Source organism: Aythya marila, assembly GCF_965140915.1.
Source record: "Aythya marila genome assembly, chromosome: 6".
Lineage (NCBI taxonomy): Eukaryota > Metazoa > Chordata > Aves > Anseriformes > Anatidae > Aythya > Aythya marila.
This window is the reverse complement of record NC_139047.1, coordinates 32,186,009-32,208,382: the sequence shown is the minus strand read 5'-3', so window position 1 is coordinate 32,208,382 and position 22,374 is coordinate 32,186,009. Positions and strand designations below refer to the sequence as shown.

The 22,374-nt window shown below is 62.7% G+C and overlaps 3 protein-coding genes across 3 annotated transcripts; 2 read left to right on the top strand and 1 right to left on the bottom strand.

Annotated features, from left to right (window-relative positions):
• The first annotated feature begins 1,393 nt into the window (after nucleotides 1–1,393).
• RUFY4 (RUN and FYVE domain containing 4) lies at nucleotides 1,394–5,514 on the top strand. Its single transcript, XM_082763057.1, has 10 exons — nucleotides 1,394–1,461; nucleotides 1,741–1,847; nucleotides 2,028–2,153; nucleotides 2,377–2,483; nucleotides 2,560–2,703; nucleotides 2,914–3,922; nucleotides 3,999–4,105; nucleotides 4,566–4,712; nucleotides 5,055–5,186; nucleotides 5,329–5,514. The coding sequence occupies exons 1-10, from the start codon at nucleotides 1,416–1,418 to the stop codon at nucleotides 5,429–5,431; spliced, it is 2,028 nt and encodes a 675-aa protein (XP_082619183.1). The 5' UTR covers nucleotides 1,394–1,415; the 3' UTR covers nucleotides 5,432–5,514.
• An 871-nt stretch (nucleotides 5,515–6,385) lies between these two features.
• LOC309879414 (C-X-C chemokine receptor type 2-like) lies at nucleotides 6,386–8,877 on the bottom strand. The gene is made up of 2 exons (XM_082763044.1): nucleotides 8,722–8,877; nucleotides 6,386–7,747 (listed from the first exon to the last, which is right to left on the bottom strand). Exons 1-2 carry the CDS (start codon nucleotides 8,726–8,728, stop codon nucleotides 6,672–6,674), a joined length of 1,083 nt encoding a protein of 360 aa, XP_082619170.1. The 5' UTR covers nucleotides 8,729–8,877; the 3' UTR covers nucleotides 6,386–6,671.
• A 1,902-nt stretch (nucleotides 8,878–10,779) lies between these two features.
• Nucleotides 10,780–22,338, top strand: ARPC2 (actin related protein 2/3 complex subunit 2). Its single transcript, XM_082763461.1, has 10 exons — nucleotides 10,780–10,949; nucleotides 15,031–15,065; nucleotides 16,044–16,156; nucleotides 17,964–18,009; nucleotides 18,594–18,780; nucleotides 19,184–19,277; nucleotides 20,321–20,447; nucleotides 21,270–21,370; nucleotides 21,496–21,596; nucleotides 21,880–22,338. Exons 1-10 carry the CDS (start codon nucleotides 10,876–10,878, stop codon nucleotides 21,902–21,904), a joined length of 903 nt encoding a protein of 300 aa, XP_082619587.1. The 5' UTR covers nucleotides 10,780–10,875; the 3' UTR covers nucleotides 21,905–22,338.
• The last annotated feature ends 36 nt before the right edge of the window (nucleotides 22,339–22,374 follow it).

Below are 22,374 nucleotides of genomic sequence, written 5' to 3'. Positions count from 1 at the left end.
CCCCCCCCCCCCCCGACCCCCGTGGCACAGGTAGGGGCACAGGGGGTGATGGGGAGGGATGGGGGGGGGGCAGGACGTGGGGGGCAGCCCCCCGGAGAGCGGGGTGGCAGCGGGTCCCCGGGTCCTGCATGGATGGAGAGGGGGGGGCACGGTTGGGGTGCACGGAGGGGGGTGTTTGCACCCCGGTTCTGGGCACAGCATTTTGGGGGACCCTAAGGGGGGTTATGGGCTTTGCTGGGGGGTCTGCTCCTCCTGGGGGGGGCTCTGTGTTTAGGGGATGTTCCCCCCGGGGTTGTTGTGCATGGGGGGGGCTCTGTCCCTTAGGGATGCTGTTCCCCCCGTGGCTGCTCGTAGCCAAACCCGCGCCCCAAAATACGGGGGCGGTCCCTCAAAGCACCCCAAAACCTTGTGCCCACCCTTTGGGGGGTGTCGGGGTGCTCCCCCCGTTGCAGAAATCCATCCAGGAGGGTCCCCACGTAACCAACACCTCCCCATGGTGCAGGGAGCTGGCTGCTTGGGGGGGGGGGCAGAGCTGTGGGGCTCGGTGCAGGGTGCCGGGGGTGGGACACACGGCCACCCCCATCCCGTGCACTTCCTCCTGGGCGAAGGTACAAAAGGAGAAGGAGCGGGGCGCGGCGTGGGAGCGGGGAGCAGCCGGCACCCGGTGGCACCCGGCGGCACCCCGGGGGCACCCCAGGGCTGCAGGTAACGGGGGGGGGGGGCAGCTCCGATGGGGAAACTGAGGCACGGGCAGGGCGGGCAGGGAGGGACAGGGACATCCAAGGGCACCCAAGGGCACCCAAGGGCACGGGGACAGGAGGCCGGGTGTCCCTGTTGTCCCCACAAAGCCCCGTGGCAGTGACCTGCCCCCAGGGGGCCCCAAGCAGAGGGTTCATTTCATTTTTGGGGTCTGCATTTGGGGTGGTCTCCCCCTTTTCCTACCCCCACCCCCCCCCTGCCCCGTGCCGGGAGCCCCCCGCGCTCTTCGTGGTGCGTGCAAGGGAAGCGAGAGCAGAAGCGAAGGCAGCGCTTCCCCTGTGCCAAAGCCACATCCTGAATCCTGGGGGACACGGGGATGGGGACAGGGACGGGGACGGGGACGGGAGGGGTGGCTGAGCGCCAGCAGCACCCTGAGGAACCGGGCAGTGGCAGAGCCCAAGGGTTTTGGGGACGTGTCACCGTGGGCAGCCAAGGGCGCACGGGACGGGGCGGCACTGCCCACCCCATACCCTGGTTAATGGGGTTAATGGGTGCCTGAGCCCACCCCCATTTCTTCCCTGAGGGGAAGGCAGCCCCGTGGTGGAGCCGGGGGGGTAAAACCCCTAACCCCTGTCTGTGGGGTGGGGAGAGGCCCGGCACCCCTAACAGGCACCCTGCCTTTGCAGAGCCCCCCCCCCGGGCTGGGGGACGGAGCCATGGCAGGGGACGGGGAGCTCAACCGTGTCATCAGGGACCTGCAGAGTAAGTGTGGCAGCGTGCCGACCCCCCCAGCGTGTCCCCACGTCCCCAATATCCCGCTGGCACCCCAACACAGCTCCCCCGTGCCCCCAAACCCATCCCCGCCACCGCCACCCACCGGGTACCTGTGCCCCCCTGCTCCCGCCGCTCCCCCCTGCGCCTCCCTCCCCGGGTTCCTCTTTCACCTGCGGGCAGAAATCCCCGGGGTTGGGATCTGGGAGCTGCGGGGTTGGGCAGGGTGCCCGGGTAGGGCCGTGCCAGCTCATCCCCGGCGCCCCGCAGAGACCATCGGGGAGCTGAACCGCGGCTACCGGGAGCAGAACCGGCCGGTGACCGACGGCAGCCGGGAGCTGCACAGCCTCTGCGCCCAGCTGGAGTTCCTCCTGCAGGTAGCCCCGAGGGAAACTGAGGCACGGAGACGGCGCCCGGGGCTGTCCCCAAGCTGGGGACACCGCGAGGAGCCGCGCAGGGTGCCCACTGGAGGAGCCGGATGGATACCACGGGGGGACAGCTTGGGGAGGGGGACGGATGGACACGGGGACCCCCCAACCGTGCCCGTGTCCCTGCAGTTCGACCTGAAGGAGAAGAAGAGTTTTTTTGGGCAGCGGAAGGATTACTGGGACTTCTTGTGCCAGGGCCTGGCGCGGCGCCGGCAGGAGCACGAGGGCGTCAAATTTGTCACCTCGCTGGACAAGGTGGGCACGGGCCACCCACGGGGAGGGGGCTCACGGGGCACCCACATGTGTGCGCGCACCCCCCCCGCACGCACGGGCACTCGCGCACTCCTCGATTCCCTCCCCTCTCATAAGTGCCCCCGATGCTCCCTGAGCCCCCAAAACCAGCCTCGGAGCCCCCCTGCATTGGGCTTTGGGGGCAGCAGGGTGTGGGGTCTGGCTAACCCTCGTTCCCCCCCCAAAGCTGAAGACCCCCGTGGGCAGGGGCCGGGCTTTCCTGCGCTACTGCCTGGTGCACCGGCAGCTGGCCGAGTCGCTGCAGCTCTGCCTGCTCGACCCCGAGAGCCTGAGGTGAGAGCATCGGGGGGGTTGGTGCGGCTGTGGGGTGACGGCCAGGGGGGGTTTCGAGCCCGTTGTGTGCTTGCAGCGAGTGGTACTACGCCCGCAGCCCCTTCCTGAGCCCCCAGCGCCGGGCGGAGATCCTGGGCAGCCTCTACGAGCTGGACGGCGTCACCTTCCAGCTGGCCCTGCGCAGGGCTGACCTGGACACCGCCTGGCCCATGTTCTCTGAGTGAGCACGGGGACAATTTGGGGGGGACACCGGAGGCTCTCGGTCATCAGCATCCCCTCCCTGCCCTCATCCAGGGCCCCCCGGCCGTGCCAACCGCGCGCCCGCGCCCCGCTCAGCCCTCTCCATCAGTGCTGGGCCCTACGGGGAGCGTGGCTCGTAGGGGGGGACACCTGGTGGCCTCGGTGGCCCTGAGCCTCGTGTCCCCTCCAGGACACTGGTGCGCCCCAGCGTGGCAAAGACAGCCCCGCAGCCAGGCGGTGCCAGCACGGGGGGACCCTGCGATGCCCGTGACCCCTCGCAGGCCATCGCGGCACCACGCAGGGCACCGAGCCCAGCCGTGGGGGGTGAGGAGGAGGAGGAGGACGTGGAGAGGGAGCTGGATACGGAGGAGGATGAAGAGGAAGGTCATGGGGATGGAAAGGAGGAGGAGGAGGATGAAAAGGAGGCGGAAAAGGAGGAGAAAGGTGAAAAGGAGGAGGATGAGGATGAAAAGGAGGAGGAGGAGGAGGAGGAGGACGAACAGGAGGAAGACGGGGATGAAAAGGAGGAGGACGAGGATGCAGAGGAGGAAGAAGGGGACATCCCCAGCACCACGGAGGTCCCCCAGCTGGGTGCCAACCCCGTCCCATCACCGCCACCCGGCACAGGGCTCACGGCCGGGCCGGAGGCGTCGCTGCTGGTGGCCCGGCTGCGTGCCGAGCTGTGCCGGCAGGAGGAGGCGGCGCGGGCGCTGGCGGCCCGGCTGGCACGGGAGGAGCGGCGGCACCGGCAGCGGGAGGAGAGCAGCGCCCGGCAGGCCCGGCTGCGGGAGCGCGAGGCCGAAGCGCTGCGGGAGACCAACGTCTTCCTCAGCCGGGCACTGGCCGAGGCGGGGGGCCCGCGGGCGCTGGCACGGGCGCAGGAGGAGGCCCGGAGGTGGCGGGAGGTGGCGGAGGAGCAGGGCGCCCGCCTGGCCGCGGCGCTGGGGGAGGCGGCGGCGTTGGCCTCGCGCCTGCAGGACTGCCAGGATGCGCTGGAGGAGCGGGCACGGACGGGCACCCCGAAAGATGAGGGCACCCCGAAAGATGAGGGCACCCCGAAGGATGCGGGCACCCCGGGCGAGGTGGTTGCGCTCCAGGAGGTGCTGCGGAGGGCGCTGGAGCTCGCTCGGGGTCCCCAGGACCCCACGGTGGATGGAGAGGGAGAGGGGGACCCCGGCACGGCCGCTGATATGGCGATGGTACGGGCAAGCTGGGGGGGTCCCGCTGTGTGGTGGGGGGTCAGGGGGTGAGGGCTGAGCCCCGCTTGTCCCGCAGCGCCTAGCAGCCCTGGCCAAGGAGGCGCAGGAGGAGGCTCGGCAGAGCCAGCAGCAGCTCCAGGCACAGAGGGAGGAGGTGGCACGGCTGCAGGAGCAGCTCAGCAGGTGGGGGGGGGACACCATGGGGACCCCCGGCCCTACAAGCACATGGGCATGCGGGAGGGGTGACCCCTGGTGCCCCGCTGCAGATCTGGGGGGCTGGGGAAGGGCAGGGAGGGGTTCGGGGATCGAGGGGGAAGAGGAGGTGGAGGGAGGGATGGATGGGGGGCGGGTGGGATGATGGAGGTGGGGTGGGGGGGGTAAGGATGGATTTGGGGTGAGAGAGGGATGTGTGGGGAGGCTGGAGGGATGGATTTGGGGCGATCGGATGGCTGGGAGGGCAGAGGGACAGAGGGCCGGGTGTGGGGAGGGACGGATGGGCACGGTGCGGGGACGGCGAGCTGTGGGGCCGGGGAGCCGGCTGGCTTTGGGGGACAGACAGAGGGACAGGCACCCGGGGGACGGGGAGCCCTTCTCCCCACGGCCAGCCCTGGGGCTGAGCGGTGCCGTGCCCGCCCCGTGGCAGGGCCCGGCAGGACGGGGAGCGCTGGGCAGCGGCCCTGCAGCGGGCGCAGCGGGAGGCGCTGGAGCGGGAGGCCACGCGCGGCGCGGAGCAGGCGCGGCAGCAGGAGCTGATCCGCGACATGAAGGGGCGGCTGCTGGAGCTGCTGCGGTGAGCCACGGGGCCACGCGGGGCCACGCGGGGCCACGCGAGGGCTCCCAAATCCCGGCGCCCAGAGGAGGGCACCAGAGCCCAGGGGTCTGGCGTGCCACCCTCGGGTGCCCAACGTGGGTCTCCCACAGCCTCCCACACCCTCAGACCCCCTCCACGGTGCGGGGACAGCAGCAGCGAGGCTGTCACCCGTGGCTTATGGCACAAACCTGGGCACAAACCTGGGCACAGCAGCAGCAGAGGGGCTGTTGCACGGACCCCGTCACCCGCCCGGGCACACGCACGCACCCACGACCAGCCCAGGTGACGCGTCCCCTCCCCGTGTCCCCTCCCTCCCCGCAGGGAGAAGGACGCCCTGTGGCAGAAGACGGAGGGCATCGATGCTCCGGCACCCAGCCCGGCTCCCCGCGAGGCAGGGCTGTGCGCCCGCTGCCACAAGGATTTCCGCCTCCTCTCCCGGCGCTACAGCTGCAGGTGGGCTCCTGGGGACACCAGGGGACACCGGGGGACACCGGGGGACACCGGGGGACACCGGGGGACACCGGGGGTCACCGGGGGACATGGGGACACCGTGCCAGGGTGGCACGGCCCTCACCGCACCCCCTCCTCTTGGCAGGCTGTGCCAGGGCAAGGTGTGCCACGCGTGCTCCGTGGACGTGGGCAAGCAGGGGAGGTGCTGCCTGCTCTGCTACCAGCAGAGGCACCCGGCGGCTACGTGAGCCCCGAGGGGGGGCTGTCCCGCTGCGCATGGGGGCACGGGGTGTGCGGGCAGGTCCTGGCACCCCGGGTTTTGGGGCTGAGATGTTCTCCTCACGGCCGGCCCGTGGAGAGGGAAACAAACCCGGTCCTGCCAGCCCAGCGCCTCCGGTGTCGTCTGTCCGTCGGCAGCACAAGTGGGGTGGCGTGGGCAGGGGGACGGTGGCACGGGGGTGTCCGAGCCCTCCCCACGGGGATTGTCCCTTAGCGGGGTGTCCCAGGGTTTGCCTCGTCCTGGTGTTGAGGGCTCTTGGCCAACAGCCCCGGTTTCCTGCCGGGCTGCAAGGCGCCGCTTGGGCAAGAGCTTTCCCAGACGCAGAGGTGATGGGCTGGCCCTGCCGAGCTGCCCTGAGCCCCCCAAACCGTGCATCTGGGTGCGGGGGACCCCCCCGTGCCCTGTCCCCAGCTGTCCCCATCCTGCACACCCCCGGGATTAAGGCCCCCCGGGATTAAGGCTCCCCAAGAGCTCGGAGCAGGGGGGACAGAAGAATAAGGTGGGACCCTCCTGGGGAGACCCTAGGGCAGAAACCCCGATGCTGGGCACAAGCAGGGTGGCAGGCGGGACCCCGGCAGGGTCACAGCCCCCTCCTCGCCCCGCTGCCAGCCCCGGTTGCCCAAGATAGGGCGGAAAAGCTCCCTCCACCCCACACAGGTTGTGTAAGGCCAGGTTCCCGGCTCCTTGCACAACGACGGGCCGGCCCCGCGGCACCGGGGGGACATGGGGTGGGTGCCCCAGGAGCTGCCACCCTCAGGGGGGGCAGGGGGACAGGGCCAGCTCGCTGTCCCCACGGGCAGGGAAGGGCCACGGAGGGGATCTTGCAGGGATTTGTGCCCGCTGTCCCCAGGAAGCGTGGCGCAGCGGGGACGTGCCCCAGCCCCCCGGCCAACAGGAGCCACACACGGGTGACAAACCCGCCACCTCCTTTATTGCTGAGCTGTCACACGGGGGCCACGGGTTCCCAAAATCCCAGGCGGGCGGGGAGGGCGGGCAGCACCCGGCACCTCCCCGGGGTCCCCCCCGTGCCGACGCTCGGTGTCCTCACACCTCACCACGGCGTCGCGGTGCCACCAGGGCTCAGAGTCACCCCGCTGCCACCCTCCCCGCCGCATGGCACCGCGCACACGGGTGGCCACACGCACCCCCAGCCACCGGCAGCCCTCATTTATGGCCACCCGGGTGCCCTGAGGGGTTGCCCTGAGGGCTCAGAGGGTGGTGGAGGTGTTGCCGGAGGTGGAGGCGTAAGAGGTGCGGCCGTAGCGGGCCACGGCGTCCTTGCTGATGAGCCCGCGCTGCGCCAGGATCTTGAGGAAGCTGTTGCGGAATTTCTGCCCGATGAAGGCGTAGATGATGGGGTTGAGGCAGCTGTGGGAGAAGCCCAGCACCTGGGTGACCGAGAGGGCCGTGTCGATGTGGTTCCTGCGCTCGCAGGTCTCGGCGATGGCCCGCGTCCTCATCAGGGTGTCGCTCACCAGCGTGATGTTGTAGGGCAGCCAGCAGACGAGGAAAACCAGCACCACGGCCAGGATGACCTTCATGGCCCGCTGCCTCTGGGCGTTCTTGGTGCGCAGCAGGGTGTGCACGGTGACGCCGTAGCAGAAGAGCATGACCAGGAGGGGCAGGGCGAAGCCGAAGGTCTGCGGCAGCACCCGCAGCACCACGCGCCACTTGGCCGTGTCCTCGCCCCGGATGCGCTCGTAGCACACGGTGCCGTTGCTGGGCGAGACGAAGGCCTCGCGGAACAGCAGCACGGGCAGGGAGAGCAGCACGGAGAAGAGCCAGATGCCCAGGCAGACGAATTTGACCCAGTGCCTCTTCTCGGTGGCGGCGCGGGTGGCGTAGACGATGGCCAGGTAGCGGTCCACGCTGATGCAGGCCAGCAGCAGGATGCCGCTGTAGAAGTTGGCCTCCTGCAGCACCGAGACGGCCTTGCACATCACCGTGCCGAAAACCCACTCGTGGGCCCGGTAGGCGGCCCAGAGGGGCAGGGTGAGGGCGAAGAGCAGGTCGGCCACCGCCAGGTTGAGCAGGTAGACGTCGGTGACGGAGCGGTTGGCGTGGGAGGAGGTGACCACCAGCACCACCAGCCCGTTGCCCAGCAGGCTGAGGACGAAGACGAGGCAGTAGACGAAGACCACCAGGTACTTGTTGAGGACGGAGCCGTCGGGCCGGCAGGGGGACGAGAGGATGGCGGCGTCGGGCAGGGCCGTGCTGTAGTCGTAGGTGTAGTTGTAGAGCAAATCCGAGAGGTCCCCGTTGAAGGAGATGGTGTCCATCCCGCCTGCGAGCCACCGGGCACCCTGAGCATCCCCCGTGCCAGGCACGGGGCGCCCGGGCGCCGTCCCCAAAGCGTCCCCCCGGCACAACGCCCCCCACCCACCCCACCTCATCCCATCCCGTGCCCCCTCCACGTCCGTTCCCAAGGCGGGGGGGGTCCCCAGCCACCTCCTCTCAGCCCGCCCCCTCCAGCACCCCAAAAAAAACATTTTTGGGGTGCTCCTTGGAACTATTTGGGGACCCCGCGGCACCTCCCCGAGCACGGGGCGGGTTTGGTGGCGGTTTCACCCCTTTCTCCCCACCGGTCCCATCCCGTCCCCGTGTGAGGTTGCACCCCCCGGACGGAAAGATGTGTCACCCTTTGCGGGGCGGTTTTGGGAAGATTTCACGTCTCTGGCTTTCCTGTTCCTCCGCTGCCGGGCACCCCCGCGGCCCCCGCGATGGGGAAATGGCAGGTGGAGCCCAGCCTGGCCCTTGGGGACACCTCCACGCCCTGCCCCTTGTCCCCAAACACCACCGGGGCTCCAGCCTTGCCCCACCACGATTTGGGACCTTTTCCGACCCCATTTTTACCCCAGCCCTTCCATGGCACCGGGGCTGAACCCCGACGCTCACCCCAGGAGCAACCTTCCCCTCCTGGCCGGGCTGGGGGGGATTTCCCCCCAAACCCACCCCCCCGAGCTGTCCCCGCTTCCCCTCGCCCTATTTTTGGCCGCCACAATCCCTGCAGTTCCTCTGCGCCCCCCCCCCCGGAGGAAGCGGATTTCCCCCCAAAAAAAGGGGAAACCCCCCGCTTCCCCTCCCGACCCCGCTCACAGACCCTCCTGGGGACACCGGGGTCCCCCCTGGGTTGGGGGGGCTCACCCCAAAAGGACCCCTCCTGGAGCTCGGGGGGCTCCCCCTCCAAGCACCCCCTTCCCCGCAGAAGGAGCGGGGTGCCCCCAAACCACCCCAAAGCCGAGCACCCCACAGACTCACCCTCCATCAGCTGCCTCCTCCGGACCCCAAAAATCCTCTCCCCTTCCCAGCCGTGCTGGGGAGATCTCCCCAACCCTCTCCCCTCCGTGCCCCGGCTGTGGGTTTCGTTCTGGGGCCGTCACCCCCCAAAAGCAGCTTTGGGGTGCCCAGGGGAGCCTCCGCCAGTGGGTCCCTCACCTGTGCCGGCCGCCCCGGTGCCGAGGAGCAGCTTTATGGGGCCCGGGGAGGAAGCGAGGTTGCAAAATCTCCTCCACCAAGGGGAAGTGGCAGCCTCCACGGCCCCCCCAGCCTGGGCAACCCCCCCCCTCCCCTTGCTTTGGGATTTTGGGGCACCCCTTGGGCTCCCCCTGCATCCCCACGGCTGCTCCGGTGGCCTGGGGACCCCCTCTTTCCGGGGATGCCCTAAATTCTCTGGGACACCCCAAATTCCCTGGGGCTCCCCTAGATTCCCAGGGACACCCCTAATATCCTTGGACACCCCCAATTCCCAGGGATACCCCTAATTCCCTGGGGCCCCCTTTTATTCCTTGGGGTTTCCCTAAATTCCCTGGGACACCCCTATATTCTCTGGACACCCCTATGTTCTCTGGGGTTCCCCTATATTCCCTGGGACACCCCTAATTCCCCGGGGTCCCCTAAATTCCCCGGGACACCCCTAATACCCTGGGACACCCCCATATTCCTTGGGGCTCCCCTATATTCCTTGGGGTTCCCCTATTTCCCTGGGACACCCCTAATTCCCCGGGACACCCCTATATTCCCTGGGGCTCCCCCATATCTCCCTGGGGCTCCCCTCCTTCCCAGGGTCACCCCAAATTCCCTGGGGCCTCCCTACATTCCCTGGGGCCCCCCTAAACCCCTAGGGTACCCCAAATTCCCTGGGGCCCCCCTACATGTATATTCCTTGGGGCACCCCTAATTCCCTGGGACCCCTTTAATTCCTAGGGTCACCCCAAATTTCCTGGGTCCCCCCTATTTCCCTGGGGCTCCCCTATTTTCCTGCTCCCCCCTAAATTCCCTGGGACTCCGTTCATTCCCAGGATCACCCCAAATTCCCAGGGACACCCCTATATTCCCTAGGGCACCCCTAAATTCCCTGGGCCCCTCCTAAATTCCCTGGCACACCCTTTTATATTACCTGGGGCTCCCCTAAACCCCTAGGGCACCCCTAATTCCCTGGGGCCCCTTTCATTCCCAGGGACACCCCTACATTCCTTGGGTCCCCCCTAAATTCCCTGGAGCCCCCTTATTTCCCTGGGTCACCCCAAATTCCCTGGGGCCTCCCTACATTCCGTTGGGCACCCCTAAACCCCTAGGGCACCCCAAATTCCCTGAGGTCCCCCTAAATTCTCTGGGGCACCCCTATTTCCCTGGGGCCCCCCTAATTCCCAGGGTCACCCCAAATTCCCTGAAGCCCCCCTAAATCCCTGGGTCACCCCTATTTCCCTGGAGCCCCCTAAATTCCCAGGGTCACCCCAAATTTCCTGGGTCCCCCCTATTTCCCTGGGGCTCCCCTATTTCCCTGCCCCCCCCCTAAATTCCCTAGGGCCCCCCCTCATTCCTGGGGACACCCCAAATTCCCTGGAGCCCCCTACATTCCCTGGGGCACCCCTCATTCTCAGAGTCACCCCAAATTCCCTGGGGCCTCCCTACATTCCCTGGGGCCCCCCCAAATTTCCAGGGTCACCCCAAATTCCCTAGCCCCCCCCAAATCCCTGGGTCCCCCCTTTTTCCCTGGGGCCCCCCCAAATTCCCTGCACCCCCCCTAATTCCTTGGGGCCCCCCCAAATTCCCAGGGGCCCCCCTATTTCCCTGGAGCCCCCCCAAATTCCCAGGATCACCCCAAATTCCCTGCACCCCCCCCCCCATAAGCCCCCTCACCCCCCCCACCCCTCCCACCCCTCCCTCCCCTCCCTTCTCCCCGCCCCCTCCGTAGCCACGCCCCCGCTCGTGACGTCACCGAGATGGGCGTGTCCTCCCAGCTGCTCCTCCGCGCATGCGCCCTCCTCCCTCCCTCCCTCCCTCCCGCCGGCGGGCGGGTGCCGGAAGTGACGCGCGAGGCGCTGAGGAGAAGCGGAAGCGGCGGCCGCAGGGCTCGGGCGGGTCCCCCCGGTGCGCGCAGCGGAGCGGAGCTCGGCTCCCCCCGGCCCCGCCATGATCCTGCTGGAGGTCAACAACCGCATCGTGGAGGAGACCCTCACCCTCAAGTTCGACGGCGCCGCCGCCGGGTACGGCTCGGGGAAGCGGAGGAGGAGGGGGGGGGAAGGGGAGGGGCCCGGGGGAGGCCTCAGGGCCTGAGAGGGTGGGGGAGGGGATGGGGAGGGGGGGGGGATGGGGATGGGCCGGGGGAGGGGATGGGGGGGGCTGTAGGGGGTTATGAGGGGGGATTGGGGGGATGGGGGGGCGTATAGGGGGATTTAGGGGGTGTGAGGGGGGTATAGGGGGCCAAACGGGGGGGATTGGGGGCTATGGGGAGCTATAGGGGGAATTGGGGGCTATGGGGGGGGAATTGGGGGCTATAGGGGGGAATTGGGGGAGATTGGGGGCTATGGGGAGCTATAGGGGGGGAATTGAGGGCTGTGGAGGGGGATTTGGGGGGTATGGAGGGGATTTGGAGGGTGTAGGGTGGGATTTGTGGGGCTGTGGGTGGGGATTGGGGGCTGTTGGGGGGAATTCGGGGGGCTACGGCGAGCATAGGGGGCTGTGGGGGGGATTGGAGGGTATGGGGGGATTGAGAGGCTGTGGGGGGGAGATTGGGGGGCTGTGGGGGTGGGTATAGGGGGCTATGGGGGGGATTGGGAGTCTATGGAGGGGTATAGGGGGCTGTGGGGGCGGTCACGGCTGCAGTGGGGAGGGGATGGGCAGGGCCCGGGGGTGGGGAGGGGCTGCGGCGTTGAGGGAGTGAGGATGGGGCTGGAGTAGGGGTGAGGGGCAGGAAGGCAGCGGCAGCCCGCAGCCATCGCCTGGGGGCGGGGAGCGGGTTCCTGTCACACCCCTGGGTCAGCCCCAGCGTTGGGTTCACGGGGCTGGGGGTGTGCGGGTGTCGGGGCCGGTTGTGGGGCACCTGCAGCACTGCCCGGCTGCCTCAGCCCCTGGGGTGGCCCTCGGGTGGCTGTGCCTGCAGCCCAGCTGTCCCTGTGCTCGCTGCCACTGCTGGCAGGAGCAGCACCGGGCACCTTTGTGTGGGGACAAAGCCTGGAGAAGCCCAGCACGGCGCTGGGATCTGTGGGGTGGAGCCTGCCCTGGCTGCTCGGGGAAGGGACCCCCGGCCGGGCCCTTTTTTGTGCCACCTTTATCCTCGAGCCACTTGAGAAGCGCTCTGCTTTTTGCAGCCCTGTGACCGAGGCCGTTTCCTCCGTGCTCCCCCCTCTCGCTTGACTTCTCAGGTCTCTGGGGGTGACGCTTCTTAAATTTACCTCTCTAACTTCTCGTTTTAAACCAACGTCTTGCAAACGTCTTTAAACCGTGGCCCGAAGCCGCTGCGAAAATACCTGCGGTTAGCGACTCGGTGCTGAAAGCTGCCGAGCTGGGGGAATACCTGGCTGCTCCGCGGGGCATCGGCTGAGCCTCTGCGGGTGTGGAGGGAGCAAACTGCTCCGCGGGCTGCAGGGCGGCTCGCTGCGCCTCGAGGAATTGCCTGGGAGCTGGAGGCACGCTCGGGTTTTCCCTTTGCTGAGAGAAACGGGGTGGGAGGAAGTGAGCTCTGCCAGGTTCGGGGTTTTCATCTTCGTGTCTTTTTTTTTTTTGCTGTGTGCACAGAGAGAAAAATAACAGCCCGGTTTAGGTGTGAAGTGCTGGTGACTGTCTTTGTGCCCAGTGAATCTTCACCCCAATTTGCCCTCTGATTTAGCAGGGGAGGTGTGGCACGGGGCTCGTTTCCATGGCTGTGGCTTTGCAGCCACACGTAGCTTGCCCTGAACTGCTGGCAAATTAATCATTTATCCCAAATCGTGCCTTAGTGCTTGCCCACCGTGCAGAAGAAAACAAATCTGCATGAACAGGGAGCAGGCAGGGCATTGTGCCCTGCAGCTTGGGTTCCCGTGAGGGGCCAGCTCCGTGTCACCCCCGGGAGTGCTTCCCGAGTGCCTCCCGGGAAGCGGTGTGCAGGAATCGGGTGGAGGAGCTGGATTGTGGAGGAACCGTGTGGATAATTTTAGCCGTTGCTCATCATTTTTTTATTGGGGTGACCTTTCTGCAGCAAGAGCCTGCAGTCTGTCTCTGAATCTGGCTCGCTCTGCGTGTCGACTCCAGCGATCTGCGAGCTCTGCTCAGAGCTGGAAGCTCTCAGCTTTGACATATTCCTCACCCCCTCCCCCTTTTTTTTTTTTTTTTTTTTTTGTTTTCTTCCCCTCCTATGGAGCAAAATATTAGAATATCTGAGAGCGAGGCAGGGAAGTTTGGAAGTCGGCTGCGTGAAAATTGAGGCGATGCTGTCCCAGCAGAGCTTTGCTGTTGCTCCTGAGTGCCTGCTGCCATCCCTCCGCGGGCACCCCGTGCTCTGGGATGTGCCGGGCAGAAGGCAGCGCTCAGAGCCGAGCTGCTGGGTGGTCAAACTGCCGGGCTGCGAGAGCCGGGAGCCTCCCTGCCTCCCCCTGCACGAGTCTGGAAGCTGAAAGCCATCCTGCGGCACGGCGTGGCCGCCGGGAGCTCTGCATGCGGCTCACGTGAGCGCTCCAGGCAGCCGCTGGATTTCCAGCGCCCGGGAGTTGCGCCCGGTTCCCCGCTTCTCCCCTGCATCGCCCTTCTCACCGCCAGCCCCGAGGCCGAGAGCTGAGAGAATCCGCCTTAAAAGAAGTTGCTTTGGTGATGAAACGAGTGGAAATGGGGCCGTGCCCGCCCGGAGCTTTTGTGTGCAGAACAAAGGCTGGCGTGCAAAGCTCCTAACCTGCCTCGGGTCGCGATCTCAGCTTCTGAAATACCCTGACAAGTCATTTTCCCCTCTCCCGAGGTGCTGGCTGAGCGAGCAGGGGCTCATTGTCCTTCCTCAGCAAAATCATTCCGTTGCTCATTGTCTGCCAGGTGCTCCCCTCGCTCCTCACGGTGAGATTTGTGTTTGGAGGGGCTGCCGAGAGCCAGGAGGTGACAGCTCCGCGCGCTTGGGGACTGGGCTTTGAGCGCTGTGACTCTCAGGAGACGGAGCCCAGCTTTGAGGATGCGTCCTCTTTAATATTCCCAGCTCTCGTGTGCCTGACTGCGCTATCTTTAAAGCTTCCTACACGGGTTGCTTTTTTTATAAAAAAAAATTTCTATTGCCATCCGCGCTGATTCCGGAGTCTGAGTGTGGCGCTCTAAAAGAGGAACGCGTCTGCGTCGCCTGACCGTGTGGGATCGCGGGGATTTTCTCCCATCTCTGCCTCGAGCAGTCCTCGGCGAGCAGCAGCGGTTTAGATACAATTCGGGGGCACGGTTTTCATCTTCAGGGATGCAGCACCACGGACGGAGCCTCTCCGGTCTCCCAAATAGAAGGGATGCTGCTTTTCGCAGCTAATGGCTCTCAGGAAGCAGCACCGCCTCCCCCCTTCCACTTAGGATCCCTGCCCGGGGGATGATTCCTCCCTTTCTGCCCACATAAAGCGTAGCTGACCCCGTGCACGGCCTGGGATTGGTGCTGCTCGGTGCCTTGGGCTCTGCGTTGCCTGCTGATTTGAGGTCATTCGGGGCTTCCAGGAATGAGACTGCCTGCAGGAAAGCGCTTGGAAGAACAATGCTTTCTGCTGAGCAGGGGAAAAAAAACCTGAAAGCCTCTCTGGGATAAGCCGAAAGAAGGTAAATAGGGAGTTGTTGCTTCCTTGGTGGTGCCTGGTACCCAGCGGGACACTTGTGCAGGGCGAGTTTTGGCAAAAAAAACTCTCAGGGACAAACTGGCAAATACCCTTTGTGAAGGGGTTATTAAATCCGCGTACCTAAACACAAACGGCGTGTGAGATGCTTCTGGTGCTGCTCTGAGATCCTAAAGGCGGCACTGGTAGCATTAGTCCCCAGCACTGTCCCCAAAAGTGTCCCCTAACTCACTTGAAATCTGCAGTCTGATCTCCAAACCTATTAAACTCCAAATAGCAGCAATCTCTGCCAGCTTCGAGGCCTGTTTTATACCCTCTCTGGTAAGACTGGTTCTGATAGGAATGGGGAGTGAGCCGAGGCTTCTTGTCAAAGGTTACCTGCTACCCGACCAGCAGGAGCTAGAAGGCTTTTCAGAGCTGCTTGGGAGAAATACAGCACTGGAAATTAATCCTCTTTTCTTCACAGCTTGGAGGCTGCTGTTTGATTTCTCATTTACCTCCTTTGTTCTCTGTCCTTTTTTCTTTCCAGAAATAAACCAGAGGCAGTAGAAGTAACATTTGCAGGTAAGCGCTGAGTTCTCCTCACCTTTCTTTTTTTTTTTTTTTTTTTTTGTGGCCTGCCTGTGGTTATCCTGGTGCACCCAAATTCACCCAGCACCACTGGCAGAGGGAAGAGCAGCACCAGGACAGACTCTGAACACCCAGAGCTGTGTGCTGCAGGTGCCAAGCCTCCTGTAGGCTGCCCTGTGTTTTCTCTATACGTCCACCTTCCCCGGGGCTTAGCCCCCAGGGATGATTTTGGCAGTCACAGCGCTTGGTGTGAGCACTGGCTGGCTTTTACCTCGCCCGTTCTCCAGCCCCAGACGTGGTGCTGTTTGCTATTAGGTCTTCAGGGTTGTTAGAAAGCTGGCTTGGGGTGTCAGGCGAGATGAATTTGGAGCCTGAAGCTTCCTCTCTAGGATGAGAAGCAGCGAGGAAGCACACGTGCTCGCCAGCAGCCGATGTCTCACTTCTGTTACCAGGAATTTGTGCGAGCTGCGGGGCTCCGCGGCCAAGCGGAGCGTGCTGGGTGCCCGGAGGGCTGCCTTGCCCCCCTCCTGCCCTCGCTGCCCCTTCTGCAGCGAAGTGGAAGCTCAGCAGGCAGTGCCTGAGCTGCTTTTGCTCTGCTGATGGCTTTTTTTTTCTCCCCCAGGCTGCAGCTGTGGCCTGGTGGGCACGTCAGTCGCTTGCTGTGCTTGGCATCCAGACGGCTCCCATCCCCGCGCGTTTGTGTCCCTGTGCGCTGAAGGCGAGCAGATTTGCCGGGGATGCTGAGTGGCACCAGGCTGGATCTTGTGATCTGTGCTGGGCATGTCAAAGCTGTTCCAGCCCTTTGAAGGATAACAGTGTGATGTTAGCCAGTGAGGGCTTTCTCGTGGTGTATCTGTGAGGACAGGAAACGTGTCACCCCATGGAATTCCTAGAATGCACCGGGAAAGAGTTCCCCAGAAATAGGAAACGCTCCCTCTCGAGTTCCTTACGTTTTTCTCTCTTGCTTCACAGACTTCGATGGAGTCCTTTACCATATTTCAAACCCCAACGGAGATAAGACAAAAGTGATGGTCAGTATTTCTCTGAAATTCTACAAAGAACTCCAGGAACATGGTGCTGACGAGGTGAGTATCTCTGGACATCCGGTGCCTTGAGCCTACAGAGGTTTCATCAGCACAGGCAGTGCCCTTGGGATGTTGTTAGGGTCTGACTTGCAAAGAAGTGTCTGGATTTGTCTGTGCTTCCACCTTGTGCTGACAGTCCTGTGCCAAACAGGAGTCCCGCTTTGCTTGAAGACAAAGCACGCTCCCATTCTCCTGGGAATTAGCAGTCATCTTTTCTGACCCCACAGCCTGAAGGGCAAAAAAAGGCATCACTAACTCCGAAATCCCTTCCAAAGGAGTGCGAGGCCTGGCAGAAGCAGTTTCCCTGGCAGATGTTCTAGTGCAGGAAGGCAGCAAGACAACTCCAGAGTCCCGTGGCGCTGCTCGTCTGACTCTAACCACGCTTGATGGGCTCCAGCCGTGTGTGCAGACCTTGATCTGCAGACGGCCTGCTTCCCTTTTTGCTGCTGCTGTGCGAAGGAGCAGGTTCAGTTCCTGTTGAATGGGCTCGGGCTGCGGAGGGCCATTTATGGTAGAAAGCAGGAGCCTCTCTGAGCCGTGGTTGGGTGGCGAGGCAGGAAGTGTGACTCAGTTCCTGAGTCAATTTTCAAATCTCCTCCCGTTAGCAAACGGGGTGCACCCTGCAGGTTTTTGCCACTGGGTGTCTGTCCGTGGAGGGAAACGAGGAAACCGGCCCAGGAATTAGAGAGTCGGGCGAGAAACGGGAGCTTTGAGCCCAAAGTGAATCCCTGCAGGTTGCAACGAGGCCTCTTTGCCCCTGGCTGCTGTGCTCAGGCCCTGGTGCCGTGCTGGCAGTGAGGGCAGCTGCCAGCCGACTTGTCAAGCTCTGAGAGGAAGATGGGATCTCTGCAGGACTGCCTCGGGAGTGCTGACTAAATAGAAGTTGCATTTTTAAACCGCCGTTTAACAAACTGCTTCTCTCCGTGCTTCCCTGGAGAAGACGGAGCTTGTTTCGGCACTTCCTCCGCTCGGTCTTTGGTGAAACCCCGCTGGGAAGCCGAAGTGGAGTTCCTGCTAAGGCAGAGCATCTCCCCGGGCCGCTGCAGGCAGGCTTTCTGCTGAGAGGAGGTTTTTTGGCGTGCAGAGAGCCCGTGCATCCTCTTTGCGTGGTGCTGGTGGGTGTCAGCCCAGGAGGGCCAGTTCTGCCACGGCGTCGTTCTGTACTTCTCTGCGAAATGCCTCCTGTTCCCGGCCCCCTCACTGCCACGGAGCCATGGTTCAGCTGAAAATTGCCATTGATGTAAAATTCAGCAGTGATTATGCTCGAAGAAAGGTTTGTGCTGTGCCGTGGGCGGCTCTGCTTCTGGGAGGCATCCAAGCCGCCTGGCAGTCTCCTCTCCATCCCCATCTGTCCCACAGAATGGGCTGAGGCCAGGCAGGCGATCGCTCGGCCACGCTGCACCTGACCTCACCTCTGAGCGTGCAGGGAGAGCACCAGGGCGTGCTCTGCAAGGTTTTCTGCATCCTAAACCCCTGGGGGCTGCCCTCAGGGTGGGAGGGGGGTTGGAGCCCTCAGAGCTGCCGTGCCGAGCTCCACTGACCGTTCTTTGAAGCCACGAGGCAAGTGGAAGGGGGATTCTTGTCCACAGAAGTTCAGAACTAGCAAGAACTTTAAAAAGTTCTGGTTTTGCCTCCTGCCCTGCAGCTTGTTCCCTGCCAGTGGGGTTCAGGGAGAAGGAGGAGGCAATACAACAAGAAGCCAGTGACTTAGCTGTTTGGCCACGCTCCGTTTGACCAGGGGGAAAAAAAAAAAATCTAAATTTCAAACTTCTGGAAAAAAAAAAAAACCTGTCTGTTTCTTTCCTAGGTATTGAAGAAAGTCTATGGGAGCTACTTGGTAAATCCTGAATCAGGTAACCCTGCTGTAATATTCACACCGTGTGTGCGTGCAGCTCCAGAGTGACTCAGGTCACCTCGGAAACGCTCAGATGGAGGCTGCGCCTCCAGAGCCCGATGTCTGCGTCTCTGTGCAGTGAATGGCAACCCGAAGGGTGCCTTGTGCACGTCAGGGCTGAAGCAGCTCGCGGCACGAGCTGTAACGCTCAGCGCAGCCCTCCCCCGGGAAGCCGCTGTTCCTCACGGCTGGGTCTTTGTTCTTCGCAGAGAGGCTTTGTGAGGCACAGGAAAACCATGGTTACCTGTGACAGCTTCTCTTCCTACTCACTGCACAAAACTGCACAAAACGCAGCCCGCACGTGTGTCTGGGAGCCAGGAAGGAGCCCCGGGGATGTTGCCCTGGCCACGTGCCCACCGGGCACGGCTCCTGGCAGCAGGGGGGTGGGAAGCGGTCGCCCCCGGGGCTTTTGGAAGGCCTCGAGGCAAAGGTGGGACAGGTGGTGGCAGGGTGCTTGGGCTGTGGGCGTCTCTTTGCAGAAAACGTGTGCCTGGCTGCAGTAAGGCCCTGAGATGCTGAAGGTTGGTGTCTGGCCCTCCCCAGGTTACAACGTCTCCTTGCTCTACGACCTGGAGAACCTCCCAGCGGACAAGGATGCTATCGTGCACCAAGCCGGCATGTTGAAGCGCAACTGTTTTGCTTCGGTCTTTGAGAAGTATTTCAAATTCCAAGAAGAGGGCAAAGAAGGAGAGAAAAGAGCCGTCATCCACTACAGGGACGATGAGACAATGTAAGTGCTCGAGGAGTGGAGGCAGACCTCTGCTCAGAGCTGTAGGATGTGGTGGAAAGTCAGGAAACGCTGTTGCTCTGTGCTTTGCCGTGGTAATAAGGGCCTGTCCTAGGCTGTAAGGAGCCTGGGAGGGTTCTGCTCACCCCTCAGGCTGCAGAGACGTTATACAAGAGCCTCTATTAGCAGGAGCGCTTGTGGCTGCACGCAGGAAAGGAACCGGCCGCTCCCAACAGAAATGTTTTGCTCCGTGTAAATACAATCTTGGGAGGGGAAATTTCCAGCAGGCGGGCCCGTGAGGGTTTGTTGCGTCTACCTGAGCTTGTCAGGCAGCTGCCTCCTTGTCCGGTGGTAGCTCCAGCAGCTCTGTTCACAGCCGGGTTCTCCTTTCTCCCCCCCCCTGCAGGTATGTGGAGGCAAAAAAGGACCGCGTCACGGTTGTGTTCAGCACGGTATTTAAGGATGATGACGACGTGGTGATTGGGAAGGTGTTCATGCAGGTATGGAAACGGGCATCGTGGAGAAAGGGTCTGGGGTTTGAGCTTTTGCCCTCCTGCCTGCTGACAGGCCTGTGGGCAGCGAGACACTGGCCCAGTTTGCTGGATACCAGTTCACCTGCGCTGAAGATCATTGCGACAGGGAGTGTTGTGATGGCAGCAGTGGGTATCTTACCTCACGGCTCTGCTGTCTGTGTGTTTAGCTGTGGGCAGGGCATCTGCTCTGGTTTTGAGCTGTTCCCCACCAGCATTGCCCACAGCCTGCAGTTGAGCTTTATAAGCCAGCAGGGAGGTGTGAAGTGAACAAAACCGGGTTTGTGAGGCTCCTGGGGAGAGGGCAAGGCTTCAAGGGAGTGGCTGTCCCAGAGTCTGCGTGTCCCAAGTTCTTGGTTTTCACTACAGCAAATCCTGTTCCTGCCTGGCCACAAGAGTTTCCACTCTGAGTCACGCTGGCTCCTTCCCTCCAGCTATTGCTCTTGCGTAACACCCAGCTGCTTATCTGGGCTCTCATGGAGAAAAACCTGGCCATTAACCAACCAGTGAAGCCATCCCCTCTGGTATCGGCGGGCAGAAGTGCAAGCTAAGCGTTCGTGAAGGAAACCCCAGTGAACTACTTGGCTCTCCAACAGGAGCACGGGTCCTCCTGCCCGTGAGGCAGAGGGGGGGAGATTGTGCTGCCTCGGGACAGGAGATGGGGTCTGGACTTTCCCAGCCCCGTTTAGGGACGGTCCTGCAATGCAGAGCTGGCTCATTCCACGTGAAACGAGTGTTTGCTGCTTCCTGAGAGGTTCCCTAGTGGGAAAAGATCTGCCTGGAGGCGTTGTTTCAGGGCTTAGAGAAGAGCTGGGAGGAGCAGGCTTCACGCACGAGTTCCAAACCCCACAGGTGCCTTTTCCTGCCCAGGTGAAGCCACCTGGTGGGAGATGCTTTCTGCAATGGCAGGGAAAGCTGGGAAACCTCTGCCCAGTGACCCTGCGGGAGAGAGGAGCCCCACTTGCTTTCCTGGCGTGCCACGGTGGGAATCACCCGATTTTTGTCGTTTTCAGGAGTTCAAGGAGGGTCGCCGGGCCAGTCACACAGCCCCACAGGTGCTCTTCAGCCACAGGGAGCCACCCTTGGAGCTGAAAGACACCGACGCAGCCGTCGGCGACAATATCGGCTACATCACCTTCGGTAAGCGGGCGGCTCCGGGGCTATGAGCTGGGGAGCGGGCAGCGAGCCACACGCTGTCGGGATCAAGTGAAATTTGGTGTGAGAGCAGGGAAATCAGAGGCTTCTTTCTCACGGGCATGTGGCTGTATTTGTGGCTGCTCCAGCTGCAGCCAGCTGTGCAGTGCTGGCCCAGCAGTCACTGGCAGGAGCGGGGCTGCGAGCTCTGTGTCTCCAGCTCTTCCTCTCTGCTCTCGGCCAAACGCTTCTGTCTCCGAAGCACCTTCCCCTGCCTGCGGAGGCACCGCTTTGCTGGCCAGCAGGCATCGATTCCTCCTGGGCAGCAGAGCTGAGGAGCCCAAACCCTGCTCCTGTTTGAAGGGAGAGAAACGGGGGGTCCTGGCTGGGGCTGCTGGGAGGGCTCAGGCTGGCGTGGCTGCGGTTTGGAGCACAGACCAAAGGTCTTTCAGCCCTTGGATGTGGGGCACAGCCCCGAGGTAGCAGCCACAGCTCCCTGCAGCTCCCTGCGGTGGTGGCGTCACCTCTGGGCACTCGGCCTGGCCTCCAGCTGTGTCCAGGCTGCTGCGAGAGAGCCTTGGGCACGTGACAGCGGGTGGGAAAGCGCTGCTAAGCCCTGTGTTTAAAATCACAAGTGGTGCTTAATCCTGCTTACGCAGCGCGCTAACGGGCTCTTTGTAGGGAGCAAAGCAGGCATCGAGTCCAAAAGCCTGCAGCAGCAGAGGAGCCCGAAGCCCTTTGGTAGCTCCAGGAGGGGATAACGGGGTCGGGAGGGGATAACGGGGTCAGGAAGGGGGTAATGGGGTCGTGTGGTCGCTTTTCTTTCAGTGCTGTTCCCCCGTCACACCAACGCTGCTGCCAGAGACAACACCATAAACCTGATCCACACGTTCCGGGACTACCTGCACTATCACATCAAGTGCTCAAAGGTACTGAGAGCATGCAGCCAGGGGGGGAAAGGGGAGGTTTGAGCTGTGGTTGGCTGAAAGACTCAAAATCGAAAACCTCAGCCCTGAGGACAGGATCCTGAAGCGTCCCCGCGTTGTTTCTGCAGGCCTATATTCACACGCGCATGAGGGCAAAAACATCGGATTTCCTCAAGGTGCTGAACCGTGCCCGTCCAGACGCAGAGAAGAAAGAAATGAAAACAATCACGTGAGTGGAAAATGGGGGCAGGGGGCGTGCTGCGGGCAGCTGGGGGCCGGAGCAGGTTCCTCCTGCCTGTGGCCAGCAGCTCAGCGGGGCTAGGAGCCTTCCCGTGGGGCTTGTTCTGCACTCGGTGCCATATAAAACACCCCTGAGCCCTGAACTGCCCCTACCTGTGTCTCTGAGAGCTCAGGGCAAGCATCTGCTGGCCAAAAAGCTGCCCTGGAGCTCAGCAGCCAGCCAGAGGCAACCCGGAACAGGCACTGACCTCTCTCTGCGTCCATCCTTGCAGGGGGAAGACGTTCACAACCCGTTAACAGCCGGGGCACGGAGGCTGCTGTGGAGGATGAAGGTTGGGGCACTTGCTACCCGATAATCGTAGCTTTTAATGTTGCACCTCTGTGGGCTCATAAGGAATTCAAGCAATCGGGGTCTGTTTGTACGACAGTTTGGGGAGTAATCTGCAGAAACGAGCTGTGCTTGCGAGGACTCGATCGTTCCAAGAAAACAAACCTTAATTCCAGTTTGATTGACTTAAATTTCTTTTCTTTTTTTTTTTTAATTTTTTTTTTTTTGTTCTTTTCAAGCTGTTTCGCTTTGCAATATGTTACCGGAAATAAGTTGCAGTATTTCTTAGGAAAATAATGCAATATTAACTTGTTTTCTTCTGAGTATTTGAGTTCCAAAACTCCTGTATCTGAAGAAATACTGTTGGGGTTCATTAATAAAGGAGATCTTTCTATCTTAAGGAGCTGGGGGCTTTTGGCTTGTCAATGCACGTGGAAAG